The sequence below is a fragment of the Dromaius novaehollandiae genome, chromosome 10 (genome assembly GCF_036370855.1).
Source record: "Dromaius novaehollandiae isolate bDroNov1 chromosome 10, bDroNov1.hap1, whole genome shotgun sequence".
Lineage (NCBI taxonomy): Eukaryota > Metazoa > Chordata > Aves > Casuariiformes > Dromaiidae > Dromaius > Dromaius novaehollandiae.
In genome coordinates, this window is record NC_088107.1 from 2,916,368 (window position 1) to 2,937,867 (window position 21,500).

General features: G+C 37.7%; 1 protein-coding gene across 1 annotated transcript in view; it reads left to right on the plus strand.

Annotated features, from left to right (window-relative positions):
• MEGF11 (multiple EGF like domains 11) overlaps window positions 1–21,500 on the plus strand; it is a 298,039-nt gene that overhangs the window by 75,916 nt on the left and 200,623 nt on the right. The window contains exons 3-5 of the mRNA XM_064517860.1: window positions 14,515–14,627; window positions 18,652–18,775; window positions 21,373–21,474. Coding sequence (XP_064373930.1) covers window positions 18,660–18,775; window positions 21,373–21,474 — 218 coding nt within the window. The 5' untranslated portion in view covers window positions 14,515–14,627; window positions 18,652–18,659. The remainder of the gene's footprint in view (window positions 1–14,514; window positions 14,628–18,651; window positions 18,776–21,372; window positions 21,475–21,500) is intronic.

Below are 21,500 nucleotides of genomic sequence, written 5' to 3' on the forward strand. Positions count from 1 at the left end.
TACCGATTGGTGCCTTCTTTGCTTTTATAAAGATGGCTTTATGGCTGCTGATATTTTTGCTAGAAGCTGGGACTTGATCCTCTTGTGTGTGATTCTTCTGGGATATGCCAGCACTTTGTAGTTGGGTGTCAGCTGCTCACCACTGGCTTTTCTTCCAGTTAGTCCCCCAATAATTGGGCACACAAGATTGATGATATGAAAGATATATTCAGTTGGTTCTTTAAGGACTGTTTCATGAAACTGAAAACAGTTGCGAATCAAAATAGCTTGAAGAAGGATTTCGGGTAGAACAGTGTGACTGATAATTGGGGATTGTTTAAAGAGTATTTTCCAAAAAGTTATAGTCCAATTTCATCTTTCCTACAACAGTAGTTTGATTAGATCCTGTGAGAGCCTTGTGAGAGGTGTAGTACAAGCAATAGTCCTTATTGCAGGTCAGCCAGAGCTCACCTGCTTTGGTGAGCCGGCTTTAGCCCTACTGCTGTGTTTCTAGGGGTAGAAGTTGGCAACGACCCTTTCACTGATGGTTTCTAAATTCTGAGTTTCTTCTCCCATGGCTTTTTGAAGGACTAGCCGTGAAAATAAATGATTCCTTTACACATCACAATTTGGTTTTGTTTTTTCTTAGACCATGGAAATAATTAAACTGTTTTAAATCTGTTAAATTAGTTTATTAAATAATTTATATTTTTAATTTGAAATCAGATTTTCTTTGTGCACAGCTACTGAGCTATGAGCAAATCCTTAAAAATGTCTGGCAAGTAAATATACTTAGCCAGTTTTTCCCATGCGAAGTAGAAGACATAAGAACATTGCCATCTCTGCTACGTTCCCGAGATAGCTGGTAACAGACTTTAAAGATTATACTCACATGCAAAGCTGAAAATTATGGTAGCATTAAATTAAAATTAATAACTCAATCTTTATAACATTGACTCAGAGGCAGATTAATATTATAGTTGCTGTGAAGCCTACAGTTATTTACAACCCAGATGTTTACAGAAAATGAAACAGGAATTTGAACCAATGTTTTTTTTTCCTTTTTTTTAAAGGAACTACTGTTTCCTGATTAAGTCTCCACCTCACTGGTACATTTGGCTCTTTTAGGCAAACATTGTTTATGACACATCTCAGAACTGATGTTGATTCAGAGGAGAACAGATAGAAATTGGGAACAGTTCAATTGCAAAAATAAGCAATAGTTCAGGTGTTAAACTACTGATGTGGAAAATCACTCTGACAGTTATGATGTTGCTCTATCTTCTAGTAAGACTTAAGCTATCATTTACTTCAAATGCATCAACTGATATCTTGTTTCCTAGCACATGCTTGCCTGTGCTGTGCTGCTCGCGTTTGTGGTCACTGATAGTGTGTGCTGTATGTGTATGTGTATACTGAAGAACAAATTACAAACCAGGCCAAAAGACTTTTCAGTAAAAATGCATACTGGCTGTATCTCTGGTGCAAAAGTTGTTGTTTGTCGTATGTGCCAATACATCTTTTGCTAAAGCAAATTGCAAATAATAGTACAGTGTAGGACCAGATTTATCAAGCTTGCTTTCTTTCACTTCTGTATGCTCATTTATAAGCATCTTATGCTTCGTGAAGAAATGCACATTCTTTAGCCTACAATTAGTACAAATACAGAACCCAAAGTTTCCATCTCCATTTTCTGGAGGAAAGGATTTGGTGATGACAGGGAACTTAATGTGTTTAAGAAGTATTTGGTAACTCAATATTTGATCTAGAGTCCTTCTTTAAGATTTGGTCTATTGTAATTTAAGTGATATATTAGATGAGTATATGTGACCCTGTAGACTAGAGTAAGGTTTTATTAATTTATTTTGTTATCTTATGGGATTTTCATCTGGGAAAGTGATGAGTTATCAAAGTTCTTGACTGTTCCTTTTTAGTTAGGATGGTACTTCGTATTTCTATCTAGGAGACTACTAAGCTTCTCAGTACCAAGAAGGACCAGATTGTGATGCAGTAAGAACAGGATGACCTTGTGGACTGGAGTAGCAGCATGAAATTTAATAAGGCAAATGCAAAGTCATGCACTTAGGGACCAGCAACAAGAATTTTTGCTGTAAGCTGGAGATTTATCATCTGGATGTGACAGGATAGAAGAGGGATCTGGTATGTTCATTGGTTATAGGATGTCTGTGAGCTGCCAACATAAAGTGTTAACACTGTTCTAGGACATCTTCAGTAGACATAGAAAGATGTCAGCACCGTTGTACAGGGCACTGGGAGACTTCATTTACAACGTTACATATTGCTGCTGTCACCTTTGTTCAAAAAGAATAATTTAAACTCAAACAAATTCAGAGAAGTCTACTAAGGCAATTAAGGCAGAGAGAAACCTATCATCTGCAAACAGAGATTGATGAAACTGTCCTTTATTCCTCAATTTCTGTTGTCATTCATTTTATTTTCATGTGCAGCATCCTAAAATTTGTGTCGAAATGGGCATTGGGGGTCATTTGAAAACATTAATTACTTTAGGACAGTAAAGTAATTTGCCTTTGGAAAAACTTATTAAGGACAGTGCTAAAAATAGCGACGAAATAATGATCTGGTCAGGCAACAATGGTACAGCTGAAATCAAGAGAAAGAGATTTACACAGCTCACAACACTTGCAGTAAATGCATCATTTTCCAGTGTAGAGGTAGGACCTTCTTTCCTTTCCTTGTGTGTATGATTTCCCTATAGTCTATGATAATTCTAAAATGAAATACAGGATCATCCTTAAACACGTGACTTTTCTTGTACAGTGCTTATGCGGTTCAGTTTGACATTCTGGAAAGTGGTGATGGAGTGGAACAGGAGTGAACTGAAAAATGAATTTTGGCTAAAAGAAACAGAAACCTTTCTCACGTGAAAACTTTATTCATAAACATCATGAAGGCCATTATTCCTATGAGACCACTCCAAGTGCCAAAAATGGCAGCATGAGGAGAAATGTGTCCAAGAAGAAGCATCAGCTGTGAGGCGCTGTGATGTCATAGAATCATTATGTCACTCAATGGCAATTGATTTTTAAGGCTGATTGCAAGCAATTGTTAATCACTTTGTATTGAACAGCGTGCCAGCTCCATCACATCTGGGGCAAGTACAAGTGGCACTATTTAGCCAACATCCTGCTCTCAGCACTTTCACCCTTCATCTTTCAAACTAAACCACATTGCTAGAGAGGCAGCAAGATTTTTTTTCCCTGTGCCTCCCTTATTTCTGCCTAAGAATTTAAATAAGTGAAAACCTTAGCTGACTCCTAAGTTGAGTGTTCCCTGCCCGTGCTGACAATAGTGTGCCACTGCACAATTAGGGCACATCCCAGATGAAATTAACAGAGCTGCTCTCAGAATATCTAAAATTTCAGAATAATATTATGCAATTCTGTATGTTTATTAAAGAGAAAGCTGAGATAATATAAGCAGGGTTGCATTCTTATACATCTGTATTTGAAAAAGTTGTTACAAGTGAGGTTGTATACCCAGATTCTGGAAACATTCATTCTCACATGTAACTTCGGGCATTACAATAGTCTCACAGAACTCAGGGGTTCATTTACTATATGTAGCTAATATTAAGTAAGAGCATTAGGGTATGTATGATCAGAGTCAAAATATATTGGGAAATTAGGGCTAATTGACATGGCATATTAACTAGAGAAGTTGCCCTCTGCTGTTAATATGATGCATTTATTCTCTCCTCCTTTCCAGTTTAGAAACAGCCATGTTAAACCTGATACTTTGTTTTTGGTGAATCCCACAGCATCTTACAATAATGAAAAATTTCATTTCCCCTTTCTCTACGTACTTGACAGTCATAAAAAATTACTTAGACATACTGTGTTAAATTGGAATATTTTTCAATATAAATGTTCCTCAGTACCAATCTCAGATGGTCAAAGCAGTTGGTAGCAAAATGCTGTGTTCCTAAGAGATTATGGAATACTTTTACCTACTGTAATTGTCCTTTGCTGAGGAGGGTATTCACTCTTTTGAAATCCCTGCTTAATCTCTGCAGGTTCGGTTATTTATTTTGTCAGTAACTTAAGCCATGATGGTTTGGCGTCAGCCATTCACTGTCAAAAGAGAAGTGAATTTCATAAAATATTCTGTTTTGGTTGGTGCTGTCCCACAGCAGAGGAAGAATTTACCTGCAGAGCATGGTATTATAAATGAGACAGCTCATAAACTGGGTCATCTGGTGTACCAACTTAAGAAAGTAGTTCTGTAAAGCAGACAAAAGTGCAACTAAAGCTGACCTGTAATCCTAATATCTTCTGAGGGTATCCTAAACAATAGTCATTAATATAAACATTAAATTACAGATACTACATATTTCATTCTTTATGATATGTAATTAGATAATTCTCCAAATAACTTTTTATTACATGTATTTTCTTTAATTAATATTAAATATCATTAGCAGTCAGTCAGCCCTGCTTGATCAAAGACAGGATAAGTCATAGCAAGATTCTGATAAATAACATACCATTTACTAATTATATTATTGATTTTATAGTCTGAAAAATCCTAATTATATGTGATGCAAACTGGACCTAGCTGAGCCTGCTGGGGGTACTTTGAACATGAATAGTTCCTGGCAGTTCCCAGCATCTCACTTGCATAAATCACTTCTGGGTCTGATTGTGCATCTGTTTTCAAAGGTGATGTTTTAATGGAATTTGAAATCTGAAAAAGTGCATTCTGTCTGGCTCCACATGAAAGAAGAAAGTGATTTGGGACTTTTTACTCCTGATTTTAATTGTTCTGAAAAGATTTTAGATCTGTAGGCAGATGCTTTTGAACAGTAGAAGTAATATAGGATAGTTGATTTTAATTAGTAGGCCAGCTTAATACAGAATTTCCCACAGCACCCAATAACTTTTACTTGAAAAGTGGGGTTTTAGTAAATTCTTCAAAGTTAATGATAGTTTCAAACATTCAAAGCTTTAATTTCATGTGAAGGCAAAAATGTTTAAAAAGGGTCACCTGGTGAATATTTAATTAGAACAAGTGCTGATTTGAGAAACAGGAACACCTTCATGTGTCGTATGTAAGTATACTGCTTTCATAGAGAAAGGAAAAGGAATTTAGATCAATGACATAATTATAAAATGTTACTCTTACCTTTAATTGCTTATACTTAAGAATATGAAAAGCCTATTTTTAAAGTATGTGTCTGTGTATGTAATTAGCCTATTCAGTTGCATGAGATTTCAATTTACTCTCAATTCATGGTAATAAGGTGATATGTTACTAGTAAATTTTTTAACGTGTAAAGTGTGAACAACTTTTAGGGCTAAACTAATTTCCGTAATTTCCAGCTAGCTTGTTTGTGCCCATTTTCATTGGAATGTTATTAGGTCTGAGAGGCATATTCTAACCAAATCCTTCTGAGGATGAACGTAAGGACAGAATCAATCTTAAAAAAAAAAAATCTGTCTGAAGCACTGAGAACTGGTTTACTATCATTTTTTTTAAATCAACTACCAATTTTCAAGCCAGCTTTAATATCATTTTAAGAGCTTCTGACTGCTCTGGTCCCAGCTCCTCAGTCCTACTTCTACCAGAAGTTTGACATGTTGGTTAGCAAGTCAGAAGTTCAGAGACTGCACAGGCTGCCTTGGAGACAGACTTAATAAAGTTGGAGTTTAAACAAATAGAGATGCCATTGCCTGAAAATGGCTGTTGATCTTGGGAAGCAGTCTGCATACATTTTTAAGCAAGGTTATTCAAAGGGTTTTTTGGACAGCAGTGTGTAAGATAACAAGACCTGGAAGAAGATGGTTAGAAGGTCAGAGAAGTGACTGTGCTGTAACAGGGGGAAATGGGGACTGATAGTATGTATCTGAAGAAGCTGGATATTGTAAAACCAGGGCTGATGGAAGAAAGTGAACTCCAAATGATCTGTGGGGATCTTGGGAGACCTTCTTTCATGCTGCACTCGAGAAAGGAGAGCAAGATTACAAATACAAGATTTCCACAAGTTTGATGCTAACCAAGACAAGGGTCTCAAAACTTATGCTATGCTTTACTGTGCTGAAGATTGTTTCTAATGAGTTCTAGAGAAGAAAATGGGGAACAAAGTTACATTTCCTGCCAGCCATTAGATTGTGTGACCGTTCTGAAGAGAATAAGTTATGTTTGGCCATGTTTAGCAGGATACATGTAAGTGATATTTGCTCAGCTAAACTGAATGCAGGGAGTAAGCTTGTGTTAAGCTTACATTACATTAAGTTCAAAAATATATAAGCAACTTTCAAACCCCAATTTTTTTGCCTCTGCAGAGGGGTTATTAAGGCTCTCATAGGGAAGTGTTCTTGACTGTATTTCTGAGTGCTGTGCATCTGAAAGCAAGATATGGAGAGGGCTCAGTGAGAGCACTTTGAGGATGGTACACGTGTGATATTGTTGAGGAGGAGGAAATAGAAAAAAACATACTCTTAACTTGTGGAGAAAAAACTTAATTAGTATGTCTGTAAAATGATGGAAGTTAAGGCCTAAAATTAGCCAATAAACTTTATCTCTTTTATAATCTTTGTTAATGTTTTTTCTCAAAGGAGATAAATAAGTTCCCAGTGCCAAATTTAGGAGGAGGGGGAAGAGGAAGCAGAGCTAGTTGCATGCACCAGTTATTCAGATCTGTTTTTGCTTGTAGTGATTTTTCTAGCTACTGTTTTTTTGCCAGATAGAAAATACTATCTCTAACCCTAGTAACTCTAGTACCATCTGTATCTAATGACTAAACTGGTAGGTCCAGATTCTCTGCAGGTATAAATTGGCACAATGAACTCAATGGAGTTTAGCCATTTACACCAGTAGAGACTTTGGCCTTTACGCTTTCTTTGCCTGCATTGTATTTAAGATATTTCTCTGCAGCTCCTCAGTTCTTTGCGGGTTTGCTCTCTCTGATGTATTAATGAATGTTCCTCTCTCTGCTTTATGACAGATATTTTGCACAGTGCCCTGTTACTGTAAGCCAGGTGCTTTTATCCTTAATGAACAATTTCCCGGAAAAAAAAAAAGAGATAAACAGTAGATAAAGTAGGTCATGGAGACAGCAGAGTCAAGAGCCTTGCATAGTGATGTAAAATTAAATAAGACTGGGGTCATGTTCTCATTTGTCTCTCTAGTTATTGCCGTAACAGTCAGAGTCTTGGAACATCTCTTGAAAATTCTGTGACAGTTCCTGGAAAGGTGAGGATATTTTGAGGAGCCAACAAACTGTCCGGATCTGCTGGTGTTTTTGGCCACATTCTCGTATTCTCTCTGCTCTGCACAGAGGAGAAAACAGGCACAGGAGTATAAGACCTGGATATTGTGAAAGAGGATTTGGAGACACTGCTGTTGCTTGTCTGAACCTATGGAGACTCATCTTAGTGAAGGTGCATTTGGGTACTGCTATGTGCTTGAACAAAGGCTATCCTCTTTGGTTATGGAGCTTGAGGGTCTGCAGTTGATGGTGGGCAGTCAAAAGATACAAAACTAAATTTAGACTGCGGAGCAGTTTTGCTTCATGATGTGCCCCATGGTCCTGAGCCCCCAGCCTGCCATGCAGGTGCACACCTGGGCACACACAGCTGGTTTTCCCACACAGGGGAGTCAAGGCATGGCCAGGGGGTTGGTGTGTGTCTGGGTCTTGCCTTGACATGGAATCAGGACTTCTCCAGGACCTAAACCAGACCTCACATGTTAAGAAGCATCTTGAGCTGACTGTAGAGGAGTTTGGGGAAACTAGCCTTAGACACATAGAGTAGCTGCCTTGTCAACAGCCTCACATGTGACTGTTACGAAGCAGGAACTCTGCAGCAAGCACCCTTGTAGCAGTGACCAGCAGTGACTGCAAAGAGCTCTTTCACACACCATGAGCTTCTCCACAGCACTTCTCCATAGCACTGTGCTGTAGAGAAGGGCAGGTCTGTTCAGCCCATATTCCATGTAGGATGCCTAGACCTAGGAGCTGATGGGCATGTTCAGGCACCTAAGTAACTGACCTGCTTCTCAGGGATGCTTAGCGTAGTAGACAGAGATTTGTGCATGCTCTGAAAGTCTGACAAATTACCTGGAATCCTAACTTCAGGCTTTTAGCTTTGTCATGATTGAACCAAATACCATTCCTCCAGTATTGACAGTGTTCCAGATATGCCTTGTAGGAAGCACAGGAAAGCAAAAAGGATTATTGCAGCTTCTGAGGAAACCTCATATATTTCAAGTAAAATTGGCAGTTTTTAAGTGGCCACTCTAATTCTTAAGCCATTAGAAATCTAAAAATTGATTTAACATTTATCTTATATTTAGCAGACATTGATGGAAAAAGTTATATTCTCCTTGGACCAGTCAATGTATTTAATAGATGTGAAGTTAAAAATCTTTCGATTAAGATTTCAAGAGGCTGAGAGGAAAATTGAATGCAGAAAGAGAACATCTGAGCACTGTTATAACAGAGAATGCCACAGAGGATTAAGCACGGGGAAGACCCGCAGGAGAACAGATGAAGATGTATGCTCTTGGACCAGCGGGGTTAGTAAAGGCGTAGATGCAGAGGAAGCAAACATTATTTCCTCACTATTTTATGAAAAAATTGAAGATAAAAAACTTTGCCCTGCCTGCATCATTTCTTGAAAATCCATGTTTAGTTTCAGTGTTCAGTTTACTCCAGTGTTCAGTTTCATTTTATTTGGATTACAATCTTCAGAGTTCAAGGCACTCAACAGCTTTAAAGCCAGATTGGAAAAACTGAATCTAGATTCTCCGTGCAGCTCCAAGGCTTGCAAATCAGCCTTCTCCCATGAATACTGCACTGTTTCTGGAAAAGAAGAGATGGGCCTTTAAATGAAATATGAGCTGTAGCATTGGGATTTGATAGTACTGCCGTAGATCAACAGCCATCAATCTGTTTTACATAATTTGTCCCTGGCTCAGCTGTTCACAGTACTTGGGACTTTTTTGCTGTTTGGTTCATTTTATTTTCCTCAGAGATAAATGAAGACTAAAAGAAGGGGCCAATTGTTCTGGGCAAATAGAAGTAATTTTTTAAAATAAACCCACAAAGGATATTCTACATTTTCGAACAGAGCTTTCTTTCTGACTTTCACAGCACTTTCACAGAATCATACTTAATTTATCTCACTGCATATATGTTGAATTTCCTTGTACTTCATTTCTTGTTACTGCCATTTGCAGATCAACTTTACATGTATTCTATAAGTACTCTAAAAAACCTTTAAATGTACTGGCATACCTGTTTCTGTTTGAAATTTTTTTTTTAAGCCAAATAATTAAAGTCATACTATTTCTCATCTGGGCATGCATATAACACTTAGATTGCTTTATTTATCCTGGATGTTTGGAGAGTACAAGGTCTTTGTTGCTCTCTGTGTCTGAGAAAGCACATTGTAACTGTTTGGCATCTTGAAGCAGGATTAGGTGGGTGGCTAAAGGTAGAAATGCCATCAGTTATCCTAAAAGAACTAATCTGAGTTCTCAGGGGAACAGCTTTTTGATGTGGGTCAGCTTACTTTCCTCTTTCTCTTCTGGAGTAACGTATATGAAGGAATATCTAAAATATGCATGGGATGGTGAATATAAATGCACCATTAACTCAGTACAGGGTGTGACTCCCCATGCAATTCCTACAGCTTTAAAATTCCACTGAGCAGCACGATTGCGACCTGTTTGGGGCACGCTGCAGCGTTGCTACACTTCCTCTGCCGTCTTCTTTATGGCGTTGGTCAGATGGCGAGATCGGAGTAGGAGGGTTAAGAAGGCAAATACATACAGTGGTTCTTTCTGACTTTCCTTGTTTACCATGGCTTAGCTGAGGAGGCCTGGAGATGACTGCCTTAGGAGGGTTTCTTAGCAATTTCCCCATAGCTTGCAGAAGATCTTCTCCTGGTGAAGTACTGCAGAGTACGTGGATTTTGCTTTCAAAGCCCTGCAGTTTGGTTTTGGCAGAAAGTGCTAGTGAAATGTCAGCCATCTTCTCTCTCCCAGTGCTGGCTAACTGGCGGTGCTTGGAAGATCAGTTCAGGGCTTAGGCTCTGGAAAGAACACTAACATTTCCATGAACTTGAGGTGGGACTAATAACTTAAAGGGCCAAATGTCCAAAGGGCTGGCTTCCAATTCTACGCTGGTAGCTGAGTTCAAGTACAAAATTATGGGCAGAAAATCACAGATAATTTTTTTCCTAGGTGACATTTCTGAAAAGGAGCCAGCAATTATTTGGATTTGGGCACTGTTTCAGCAATGTTTTTAGGTGTTGTTAATGTAATATTTTCATTTTGTTTCTGCTGGACTTTTGATTAACTATTCAATTATTTAAGAAAAAGAAATTTAGTAGTGTAATCAATAATAGCTTTTCAGATTGGTGCTTCTGCTTTGCACAAGGATGCATGTATATGTGTATTTGTATAAGTACTGATAAAATAGAATGTCTGTGTTTCTTTGCATGTTGATGTTGATCTCGTACAGCAGGCAGATAATGCCAGCTGTGTTTATACCTTAGCACTTCAGTATCTAACCACTTTTCAGCTTGTAATATGCTTATTCTCAAAGCACCTGGGAGGTTGGTCAGTTCCCTTCCCCAGTTTCCTGTGGAAAGAACAGACTTTGAGAACTCGTATGTGCAATATTTTATCTGAAGTTTCTGAGTCTGGTGGGTTTTTTTGGCTAGGCTCCTCTGAAGGCTCAGAGCCAGCCTACAGAAAATACTAGATTCAGAACTCTAGGCGGAATTTAAGCTACCTTAGTCTAGCTCGCTTTGCTATCCCCGTATCACACCCGAAGTCCCTGACAGCATGATTTAAATTCAGGTTCCCTGAATCCTAGACTCATACACCAACCTTGCTTTTCATAAACATATTTCATAGGCCTTAAGTAAACTAATTGCTTAGATTGCTTGCCTACTGGCATGTCTCTGTGGTACTTTGACCCAGTTCTCCTCTGAGAGCATTGAAGGAACAATCCTGAGCTTCCAAAAATAGCATTTGATAGATGGAGAAGAGCTTATTTCATTATTCATTCCTGCTTTGCAGCCTGCTCTCTAGCCAAGCTCCCAAAGACTCCAATGGAAGTCCAGTTTAATAGAGAGCTGCTGCAGACTTTCAGGCTTCTTTATGAGATGTTCATGTAACTGTAACAATGTTTACTGTGGCATTTTCAACTCATGCTGATATATTTTACAGCTTAGAAATTTAAAGCTACTTAAAAGATTTGGATACTCAGTTCCTATTAAAATCAGGCATCCCAGTCCCCCAACCACTTTTGGAAATCTGAGCTATTGTGATTCAAAGAACATAAGGGAAAGCCATCAGGGCCCTGTAGCAGTTAGGACCTCTGGTACATTTATTCAATCTTTAAAAGAATGCATCTATTTAAAATAAGGTCTTAGGAATGGAATTGGTTCCTGTATTTGTACTGAGCAGCACCTACCCCACTGAAAGAGGTAGCAGAGGTGGGTGCTACTAAGACTGAGCAAGGGGGACTCAGGATGCAGCTCTTCGTGCTTTTCCCTGATGACTTCCCCATAAACTGTTAAAACCTCTACACTTTGCTTTTATTCTTTTATTTCCCAATTCATGTTAATTGCAGAAAATGTCATATAATTGTTTAATTTATATTGCTTTCCCAAAATTCACTTTAACTTCTACCATGAACTTTGGTTGAGCAGCACAGGATTTCATAGAGAGCATAAAATTTTTTTATCTTGAAAAGTTAAGTTTCTTGCTTACGTTAATTGGCATTAGCCCCATGGCTAGGACGACAAAGCTGAGACAAGCTTGTCTCCAGTGTATGAGCTTCTGTGTAGTGGAAGGTCCCAGTTTGGGATATCTTGGCAATCTGCTCGATCTTGTGCCACTGCTGGGATTGGCCTCTGCAGGGAAGTAAACAGGTCCTGTCCAGTGCAGGTGCCGGTGAAGGAAGCCCACCAAAAGTCAAAAGCAGTTGTGCTGGCTCTGTCAGCTGCATTTCTTTCCTTTTTGTGTCACCTCCAGGTGACAGGAGACTCCTGTCTGAAAATGATATCAGGGATACTTGCAAATTATAGTGAAATCTCTACACCAAATATTTCCAGGTGTTGAACTGCTTTCTTGAAATTACAGGCAGACATGCACTCAAACCTTAGAGAGGACAGTGCGTAAGGAGAACATGAAAGAGCTGAATAGATGACTGACAGGAGGGTTTTTGCAGCACAAATTATAGGCAAGTTGTTTTGCACTGCATCTAAGGGATAATAATTTGCCTCCAGTAGCAAAGACTCCTAGAGGCCTAGATGGACCCTGTTAACCAAAATACCATCTTTTGTTAACAGAGGCAGTTTCTTGTCTACTGTCTTCCTACATTAATCCTGTAATATGTCTGTGGAAAGAATCAGCAACACAGAGGATAGTCCAGTGTTCATGTCAGTTCTTCTATTGCTTGAATTTCTCTGTGTTTGGGTGATGAGAACAATCTCATTGTCAGTGCTTTCATATTCAGTACTTGATCCTTCTTGGAAGTGTTTATCTGTTTAAAACATCTTTAAATTGCAATTAAAAAAAAACCCCATAAACTGTCAATGGCAATATTCGGTTTGTCATGGCAACAATTTTAAGAGGTGACTAGTAAGTCTGAGTGACTAGCTATTGACTGCCCAGATTAAAACAACCTGTTATTCAGCGTGCACCCTGAGCACTACGTATTATTCAGCTCTTTCACAGTATCTCAAGTTATTAATCACAAATGGAGGCATCCAAAAATTCCTGATCAGTTCTGAAACTCGTGGCTTCATTTAGCTTTCATAACAGCTTGTTTCTAACAAAATCTGATGCAGAGCCAAACGAGCGTGTATTTAAATGATCCCTTGCCTAAACTATCATGAAAATTTCAGATGGGATGAGAAAGAGGAATGCCACAGGGGGCAGCTAGTTGGAAGCTTGCTACAACTTAGAGACTAAAATGGTGTAATCAGCAAACAATCAGTCACTTTAATGCTTCTTAAGTGAAGTCCAACCTTTTGTTTTCTGGCTTAACTGTTCTCTTGCATCTTTCCTAATTGCTCACATACAAATACTAGAATGCATTTTAATTTTGGTGCACCTTGATTTTCCTATTTGGTAAAAACTGTAATTAAGAATAGAATTATGGAACCTCTTGATAAATATAATATGCTTATGAAGAATCAACATGGCTTTGTAAAGGCTTCATAAATTGTTAAAGTTCTTTGAAGGAGCTGCTGAACATGTTGATCACGAAGATCCAGTTAGATTTCTGAAAGGCCTTTGCAAGATCTCTCATTAAAGTTTCTGAAAGAGACTGAACTTTCATGTAGGGATATCAGAAGAAACTCATATGTAAAAAAAATGCTGTGTAAGTGATAGGAAACAAAGTCTGGGAATGAATGATTGATGTTGGCAATGGAAGGGTATCACTAACAGAATCCCCTGAGGGTCTGTGTTGGAGCTAAGACTGCTGCACATATGCAACCGGTATCTGGGAAGGGAGGTGAATAGCGAGGTGACAAAGTTTGCTGATGTTATTCAAGGTAGTAAGAGGGAAAGCTCATTGCAGAAGATTAGAAAAAGACCTGACACTCAGTGATGGGTAAGGAAATGACAATGAAATTCAGCATAGAGAAATGTACAGTAATGCGTTTGGGGAAAACAATTTTAATTTTACATGTATAGTGCTGATTTCTGAGGTATTAACACTTAGGAGGAATGAAATCTTAACTCTGTATTAGGTTAGATGATTCTATGAAAATGGCAGCTTACTGTTGCCTACTGGCTGAAAAATGCTAAATGAAATTTAAGAATTATTGGGAAATTAATAGAAAACAAGCCAAAATTTTTTCAGAGAGGATATAGCAGAACTAGAAAAGAAACAGAGGGAGATGACTGAGATGAACAGAAGTGTGAATGCCTTCTTTAGAGTGAACGATTAAATGGTCTAGGATTTTTAAGCTGGGGAAAAATGATTGAGGGAGTTATGAGAGAATAAATTAAATCATGAGTGGCAAAAAGAACAGACAGGGAAGATGTGCTTACCTTCACATCTAATACAGGAGCAAGGAGGCATCAAATGAAACTAAGGTTGCAGGCAGAAAAACAAAGGAAGTATTTCATACAGTACATGGCTAGGATGTGAAACTTTGTCATAGGATGCTGTTGACCCTAATATTTACATACAGATCAAAAATGATTAGACAAATTATTGGAAGAAAAATCTATCAAAGACTATTAAGTGCAAAGATACCACTTGTGGCTGAGGAAGTCAAAGAGTGGCAAATTGCCGAAGGGTATAAAAGGGAAGTATTACTACGTTTGCCATTTTCTTGTACTCTTTCCTAGGCACTTGCTATTGGCCAAAAGCAGGATGGGGTCTTTGGTCTGTTATAGCAGTGTTCTCATTACATGTAAATATTTATCACAGTTTGTCTCATTTCTGTCTTGTTTCCACTCCCCCAAATGCACCTTCTTTGACCCCATTTGTTTTCTGTTTTTCCTATTGACTGCTCGCAGCGCCAAGCAACTTCTGAAGAGCTTTCTTCTGCTGTCCTGTTAATGCACTGTGTGTCTTCATGTGCTGATAGTCTGTAAGAACAGGATCCATTAGGAATTTTTAGCACATTGAGGTAAGACTTTTTAAAAGGGCTTTTTTTGTTAAATGCATTGCACGGAAATTTGCGGCAAAAATTCAGACTGGGTTAATTGACAACATATACATTTAGGCATCTAAAGGAAAAATCCTCAGAAGTACCTAGGGATTTGGGAATATTGTGTGCTACCAAAAGTCACTTTTGTAAATGTCTTCCCTAATTAGAGCTAAACATGGAATTTCTGTTTTTCCTGTTTCAGAACTTCTGTTGTCCCAAATTGAGACAAGCATTCAGTGTAGAAATTTGTCACAGAACAGCAATTCTGTCTGAGTTTTGTGTCAAAGTCATGTTATGAAATGTTTGTGACAGAAATGTCAAAATGAAATGTTTCACTACTTTTGACCTTGAACAGGAAATTCTCTAACGGTCATTTTAAGATAAATTTTCTAGTCTGTCAGCCAGGGGAAGAAAAGAGAAATTTAAATAAAATTCCATTTCTCAGGGGAAACAAAAACAAGCCAACTGTGATTTTTTTTTTTTTTGGTCTTTTTTCCCACCAGGCTCTTAAAATACTGTAGTCCTCCTTTACAGACGTATTACCAAAGCCAGGTCCTCAGCACCTTGAGAAAGCTTTAGGGAATATTTACTTCACCCAGAAAGGATTCTTTGGGGTCTTATTTTCTTTGCACTTAGATCCCAGTCCTATGAGGTACTAAGGTCCTCAGTTTGTGTGGTATAAACTGCGAAAGAGGGTAACAACCCGTTTTTGCCTGCATTCTTGTGATACTTCATCTGGTTTAAATGATATCTGCAACTTCTAGTTTCTTTGCAGACTCCAGCACAATCCCCAGCAAAGCATTTACAAAATGAATCCACATACGAATAAATCAATGACTTGCCACCTAGTAGCTTTTCGATAGCTAAAATTAGTAGGTTAATAGTGAGAACGCGTTTCCATTCTTTCGTAATGAAACCAGTGGCTTGTATCAATATTGTAGCTGAAGTACAGAAATTCATTCGAAAAAGAGCCTGGTATGTGAAAATGGCTTAATGAATAACAGATACCTAACCTAATCCATTATAATTAACAGAGAGAGAGACACTTGTGAAAAATCACCAGATTATATTTTGTCTGGAAAGAGCTTCTTTACTGTCAAATTGTACCTAAGCTGGCTTCTTTTACTTCTGAAAAGAATAACCAGGCCTATATAGACAAGAAGTGAGAGTCCATTTAGGGACTGCATGGAGGACCTACGTGTCACTCATTTTCTCATTAAGCTCAAAGGGCTGCCTGTCCTTAGGAGAGTGGGAGTGGCAGGGCCTGGAAATGCTCATCTAATCTGATTATATCCTTAATGAAGTTGCAGGCATTATCCACCTGGAATGATGATGCTGCCTCCTTGGGGAATACATTAAAAACATTAAACACAATGCAAGAATGTAGCATATATTATGCTGAACAATAAAAGTTTAAAAAATCATATTGCATGTCATTGCTGGCTTCTTTTTTGCTGTTGGTTTTTAATATATGTGCTCCTATTTTTAGAGTTTTATTCTGAATCTTGTAATATCAACCATTCCATTTTGGTATGAGGTCTTTTCTATTAACTGTGATCAAAGTGAAATATTTCATTTGAGTGAGAAAAAGAGACACTTAAGATAAATGAGATTCTGCTGTATTTGGAGAGTTGGATGTTTCTGATGTATGATCTGACTTAAAAGGTTAGAAAATTCATTGCACAAAGCAGTTCATTTATAAACAGATAATAAAATAGCATTAACATTAAAAGTTTAGAACGCAATTTTTAACCTCTTTCGGATACATTTTAAACAAATATTCCAAGTGCTATTAAGGCTTATAAATAACTCTTCTGGTGTTTGTTTAAAAACTGAACCTATACAGTATTATCTTAAGAATCAAACCGAGCTCCCTGAGAACTGCAGAATTCAAATATAGGGCTGCTTTAGGTAAATAGGAAAAAATTCACTCTCTTTAGGTAGAAAGCAGACTGTCTTTCTGCCTTTGATTAATTTAGTGATAAGCACAGACTCTTGATGTTCCCAAGAAATTAACAAACTGAGCACAGATCAATATTTTGATTAAAAACCAAAAACCAAAAGAAAACAAGAAAACCTCTTAAGGCTTGCATTTCCTGCAGCAGTTTTGCCTTGCTCTTCCTATGACTATTTCTTTCAATTGGAAACAATCTTTTCTCTAGTCCTATTTGTTCTGTGTTGCCTTCTATCAAACCTGTGGCAAATTGACATGGGGTTAATTGCAACCTATAAAAATAGTGCTCAGCAGAACCCGTTCTCTGCTGTTTGGTTTTATTCAAATGATAGGTAGTCAGGGTAATATGCTAAAGGCCTCTTTTGAAGATACTGTTGTGAAAGGACTGTCATTTTGTTGAGGCTAATACTTGGTAGTTCACAGATATTGGTACATGTTACATTAAATGATAATTCAACTCTGAAGTGCTAAGCTTAAATGGTTTTTGAACATCAGGCTTGTTAGATTTTTGTCCTGCAAGCACTTGCAGGTGAGCAGCGCTAGACATTTCTCCTCCATGCAGAAGTAGTGTCCGGGACAACTGTAGCTAACCTCTCTTCAATGAGCGGAAGTAAATCTCATACCCTTTTCTCTTCGGCCCTAATTTCTGGCGTATGCTTTTGCATTGACACCATGGGGCTTGCACATAGAGAATGGGCACATAGAGAATGGGCACTCATAGACTTAAATTCATTCCATGAGGAACATTAGCATTAAATCATGTTAATTAACATTAATATGACTTACATGGCTTAAGACTGATTTTGAGCTTAGGAGAGCTCTAGAAATAGTTTAAAAGATAAGCTATTACTCCTGCTGGGGACTTGACTTCAAGTCCACTAAAGGCAGTGAGTGTCCTTGAACTGGCTTAGATGGCTTTGAATCGGAAGCTCATTTCAGCTCAGCCTTCCTGGCTATCCCTCTGCTGCTCATTCCGCTTTGTGATGACTTCTTTATGCTGGGTTGTACATCAGTGTCACACAGAGCAAACCCTGCAACATCCCTTTTGCTATTCTGGATCATGAGGCAATGAGCCATGTGTTTGCTAGATGGTCATATGAAGATTCAATCTATTTTTTGGGCAATCTTGTTGCCAGGAATAAGACTAATGTATGGGACTTTTGGTTAGAATTTTGGATTATATGAAGCTGTAAATGTCTGAAATAGATATTTAAAAATACTTTTTACTGACTTAACATTTAACAGACTAACACATCTGATGCAGTTAGTTAAAATCAGCTTCTTATTTTCTGTCTAGTTTGTATTTTTGACTGAAGTGATTGGGGGCTTCTAGACAAGCAGTACTGCTTTGGTGGTACACAAGTACCACAAAGACCCAGATGAGTAATCAGTAGATATAAATTGGTACAAGATGACAAAGAGACCGTAGATAATTAGTTTTTATATAATCTATTTCCGACTTCAGTGCAAATATTTTTATTTCGTGTTAATGTTCTGCATGATGTGACCCAATAAGTTGACCTATATCATTCTAAATGGCTCCCCCTTTTAAGACTTAAAAAGTGAATTGATTTTCCTTCACTCATGTAATAAGCCTATGTCTCAGATCTAGCCTACTATATTGACATATGTAAACCTCATTTAAATTAATCAAAGTGGGTATTTGGTTATTCTCCCGTTTGTCTATGGGTTGATGGGAGAATACATTGTTTTAATTACCTCAGTTATTTATTTTGTCATTACAGACAGATGTGAAAATAATCTTCAGTATCAGAAATATTCTTTGGAAGAACCATTGGTGCTATCAATATCTTGAGTAACTTAACAATTGAATTCTTGGATTTTAGTAGGTTTGAGTGTATAAATTCCTTTTAAGTATGCATCTGCACTTTTTTTTATTTTAGTATTGAGTTGATTGCTTTTTGCAAGTATTTCAGTTTGTACAACTCCACAGTATTTGGACTTGCATAAAAGCAAGGATTAAAATGCCTAAAAAGATGTTTTTTTCCAAATAGTCTTTAATGGCTATGCTTTCTTTTCTTTATCTAGATACAACAATGGTGGTCCATATGCTATTCTGGTGGATTCTAAAAGGGCTTTTTCTGTCTTTTCTGCTCAAAACTACTCTGTCCCTAAACCCAGATGATCCAAACGTTTGTAGTCATTGGGAAAGGTAATGTATAACAGGCCATTTTTTTTGGTTAATTAGCCATTTCAGATCTGTACGTTTAAAAGGCAAAATAAGAACCATCATTTGCTAAATTCTGCTTTGCCTCACAAAAGAACATTGATCTGCCTGACAGAAATAGCATTAAGGAGCAACTTTGTAGATTTGGATCATCCTAAAGAATTGTTTTTAAAGCTAGGGCTAAAGATCACGTAATCCTGTTTTACCTGTCGCCTCAGATCTACTTTGGAAAGCTCCTCCACAGCTCATGCTAGAGGGCTGCACAAGCATATTTCCATTTATCATGGAGAGACCTAGGGAAATGGTGGCCTTGTTCAGTCTTGCTTTTTTCTGGTTGTTGCTGAGCATGACTTAGAGACTGGGACTGCGTTTTAAGCCTTTCCTGATGCAATGTGAAGGTTTATACTGCGTGCGCTGAAGTTTGTGACTTTATCTGCCAAATTCCTGTCAGCACCAAAGAGTGTCTGCATGAAAGCACGGAGAATTAAAGGCCCTGGTAATTCTGTTCTTTTTATTGTTACAATGTTCTAGTCCTAAAAGTGAATCTGCGCAAGACAGCTCTTATGAATACATAGAAGTCCCCTAGCATTGATAGGGTTCACATTCATGCAGAGGCTAGAGTTGCTGTACTCTGAAGTTTAACTTGCTAAATTCCAGTTCTGTTCTGTGAATTAGTTTCACACAGATATGCATTACTGTACATGTTGGCAAAATAAACCCTTTAACAAGAGGAAACATGAATACATAGTTTAATGGCACAGTGTTTTGATTTTAGAGGCCTTAATTAGAGAATTAACTGCTTGTAGGTCATGCAACTGCAAAGCAAAGACTATACATTTTCAGGAATAAGATTTTGCAGTCTGTGTGGTGAAGGTGAAGTGCATTCAGAGCACAGGAATAAAATATTGATTTTGTCTGAAGAAAGTCAGCAACCTAGAGACCCAATCAAGGAGAAACAAAAATTAAATACCAAAATTGATTGGTTGTACTGACCAAGATGACTTTGTTACTTAGATGTTAATAAATCAAAGGGAAAAGATTGTTAGGGCAAGCACTGGGTAACAAACAGGATCATAAAATAATAATTAAGAATTGTGAGTGTTATTGTTTTACATTCATAATGAGCAATGTAAATACTTTACTTTTTGGTATTAGTAGCTGTAAAAAGCACTGTCGTCAAAACCAACAAATTGTGAGAGAGGACAAAGGCAACATGTAGTAGAATCTTGGCTTGTCTAGAAGGGGCCATGGCAAGCAGGGCAGTAATAGTCCAATCTTCGATTTGAAGCCCATCAGACCCTCCAAGCAAATATTTTGGTATTCCCTGTTACTTACGAGTGCAATCTCATAGCCCTTAATCACATCAGCAGTCTCATTGATGAGGAGGAAATCACTTGGATGATTAAGACAATCGATATAATGAATGTCTTGGAGAGCTAATACCTGGGTCTTGACCCTGCCTCAAATGATTTCAGTACGATTCTCCGAAGATATTGTAGATCCGATAATGTAGAGCTTGTTACCAGATCAGAATCTTTGATTATGAGCCTCTTAACTAATGCACACGCTTACTATGGGGAGTTGCAGTATTCTAAAATGACCAAGAAGAACAAATCAATGAGATTTGTGTTCCTAAATCATGTGAGAGGCCCAGACACTCTAGATGTAATCATAATAATTAGTGTAGCACCTGCTCCATGAATAAGTACTGTTTTGGGAAGGAGGAGATTGCTGAATTCTTAGTACTGTGATTTCTAACCAATTTGTCTGATTTTTGTTTATATCTACTCATTTCTATAAAGAATGATAACCACATTCTAGCCATATCTCAAAGGATTCCAAATCTAAGACATGACTGAACTCATGATGTTACAATTTTCAGTTAGTTCTGAGGTTATTTCTGCTACAAATTAGAAGGATTAAATTTATGCGGTTTAAAAATACATTCCTGAGCCTTTTACAAATTATGCTATTTGATTGGTGCACCCAATATTATTTGAAGTAATGATGCTCCTTCATCATAAAATGAAGTGTGAGGATTCCATCATGCTGGTAAAACTCAGCAGTGCTAAGCTAATATGAGCCCTTATTAACATCATGGAATGCAAGCAAAAATCAACAGTCCTAAGCAGGAAGGCAATTGAGACATTTTAAAAACAGGGTGCTTTTCTCTCTTATAAAATTTGCACTGCTTAGTTAACTAAAGGCCCTTTTCACCTTCTAAAACAAACATGAATTTTGGTAACATTTGTTTCTAATCCAGGAGGGAATGGCCTTTTACTCAGACTGAAATCTCTATGCCTGATTCTGTTAAGCAGTCCAAGTTAGAAGCATTTCCAAAACCCTAAGGAAGAGCTATGGTTGACTTCTATTTTCAAATATTGACTATCACCTGGGTGCCTAGCTAGAAGAGAGAAGAGGACAGGAAGCCTTTTTCTGATTTTGGATAAGGCCTATAGTTTCTAAAATCACTGATTTAATTATTTCTCATACTGGATTTAGATGAGTAGCATATACAGGGAGCTGAAGCTTTTCATGTTGTGATGAACAGCCTTTCACTTTCTTTCTTTGTCTGCTTCTAGCTACGCTGTGACAGTACAGGAATCTTATGCTCATCCTTTTGATCAGATCTATTATACAAGATGTACTGACATACTGAACTGGTTCAAGTGCACTAGACATAGGTAAGAACTGATCCCCCGACATTTTA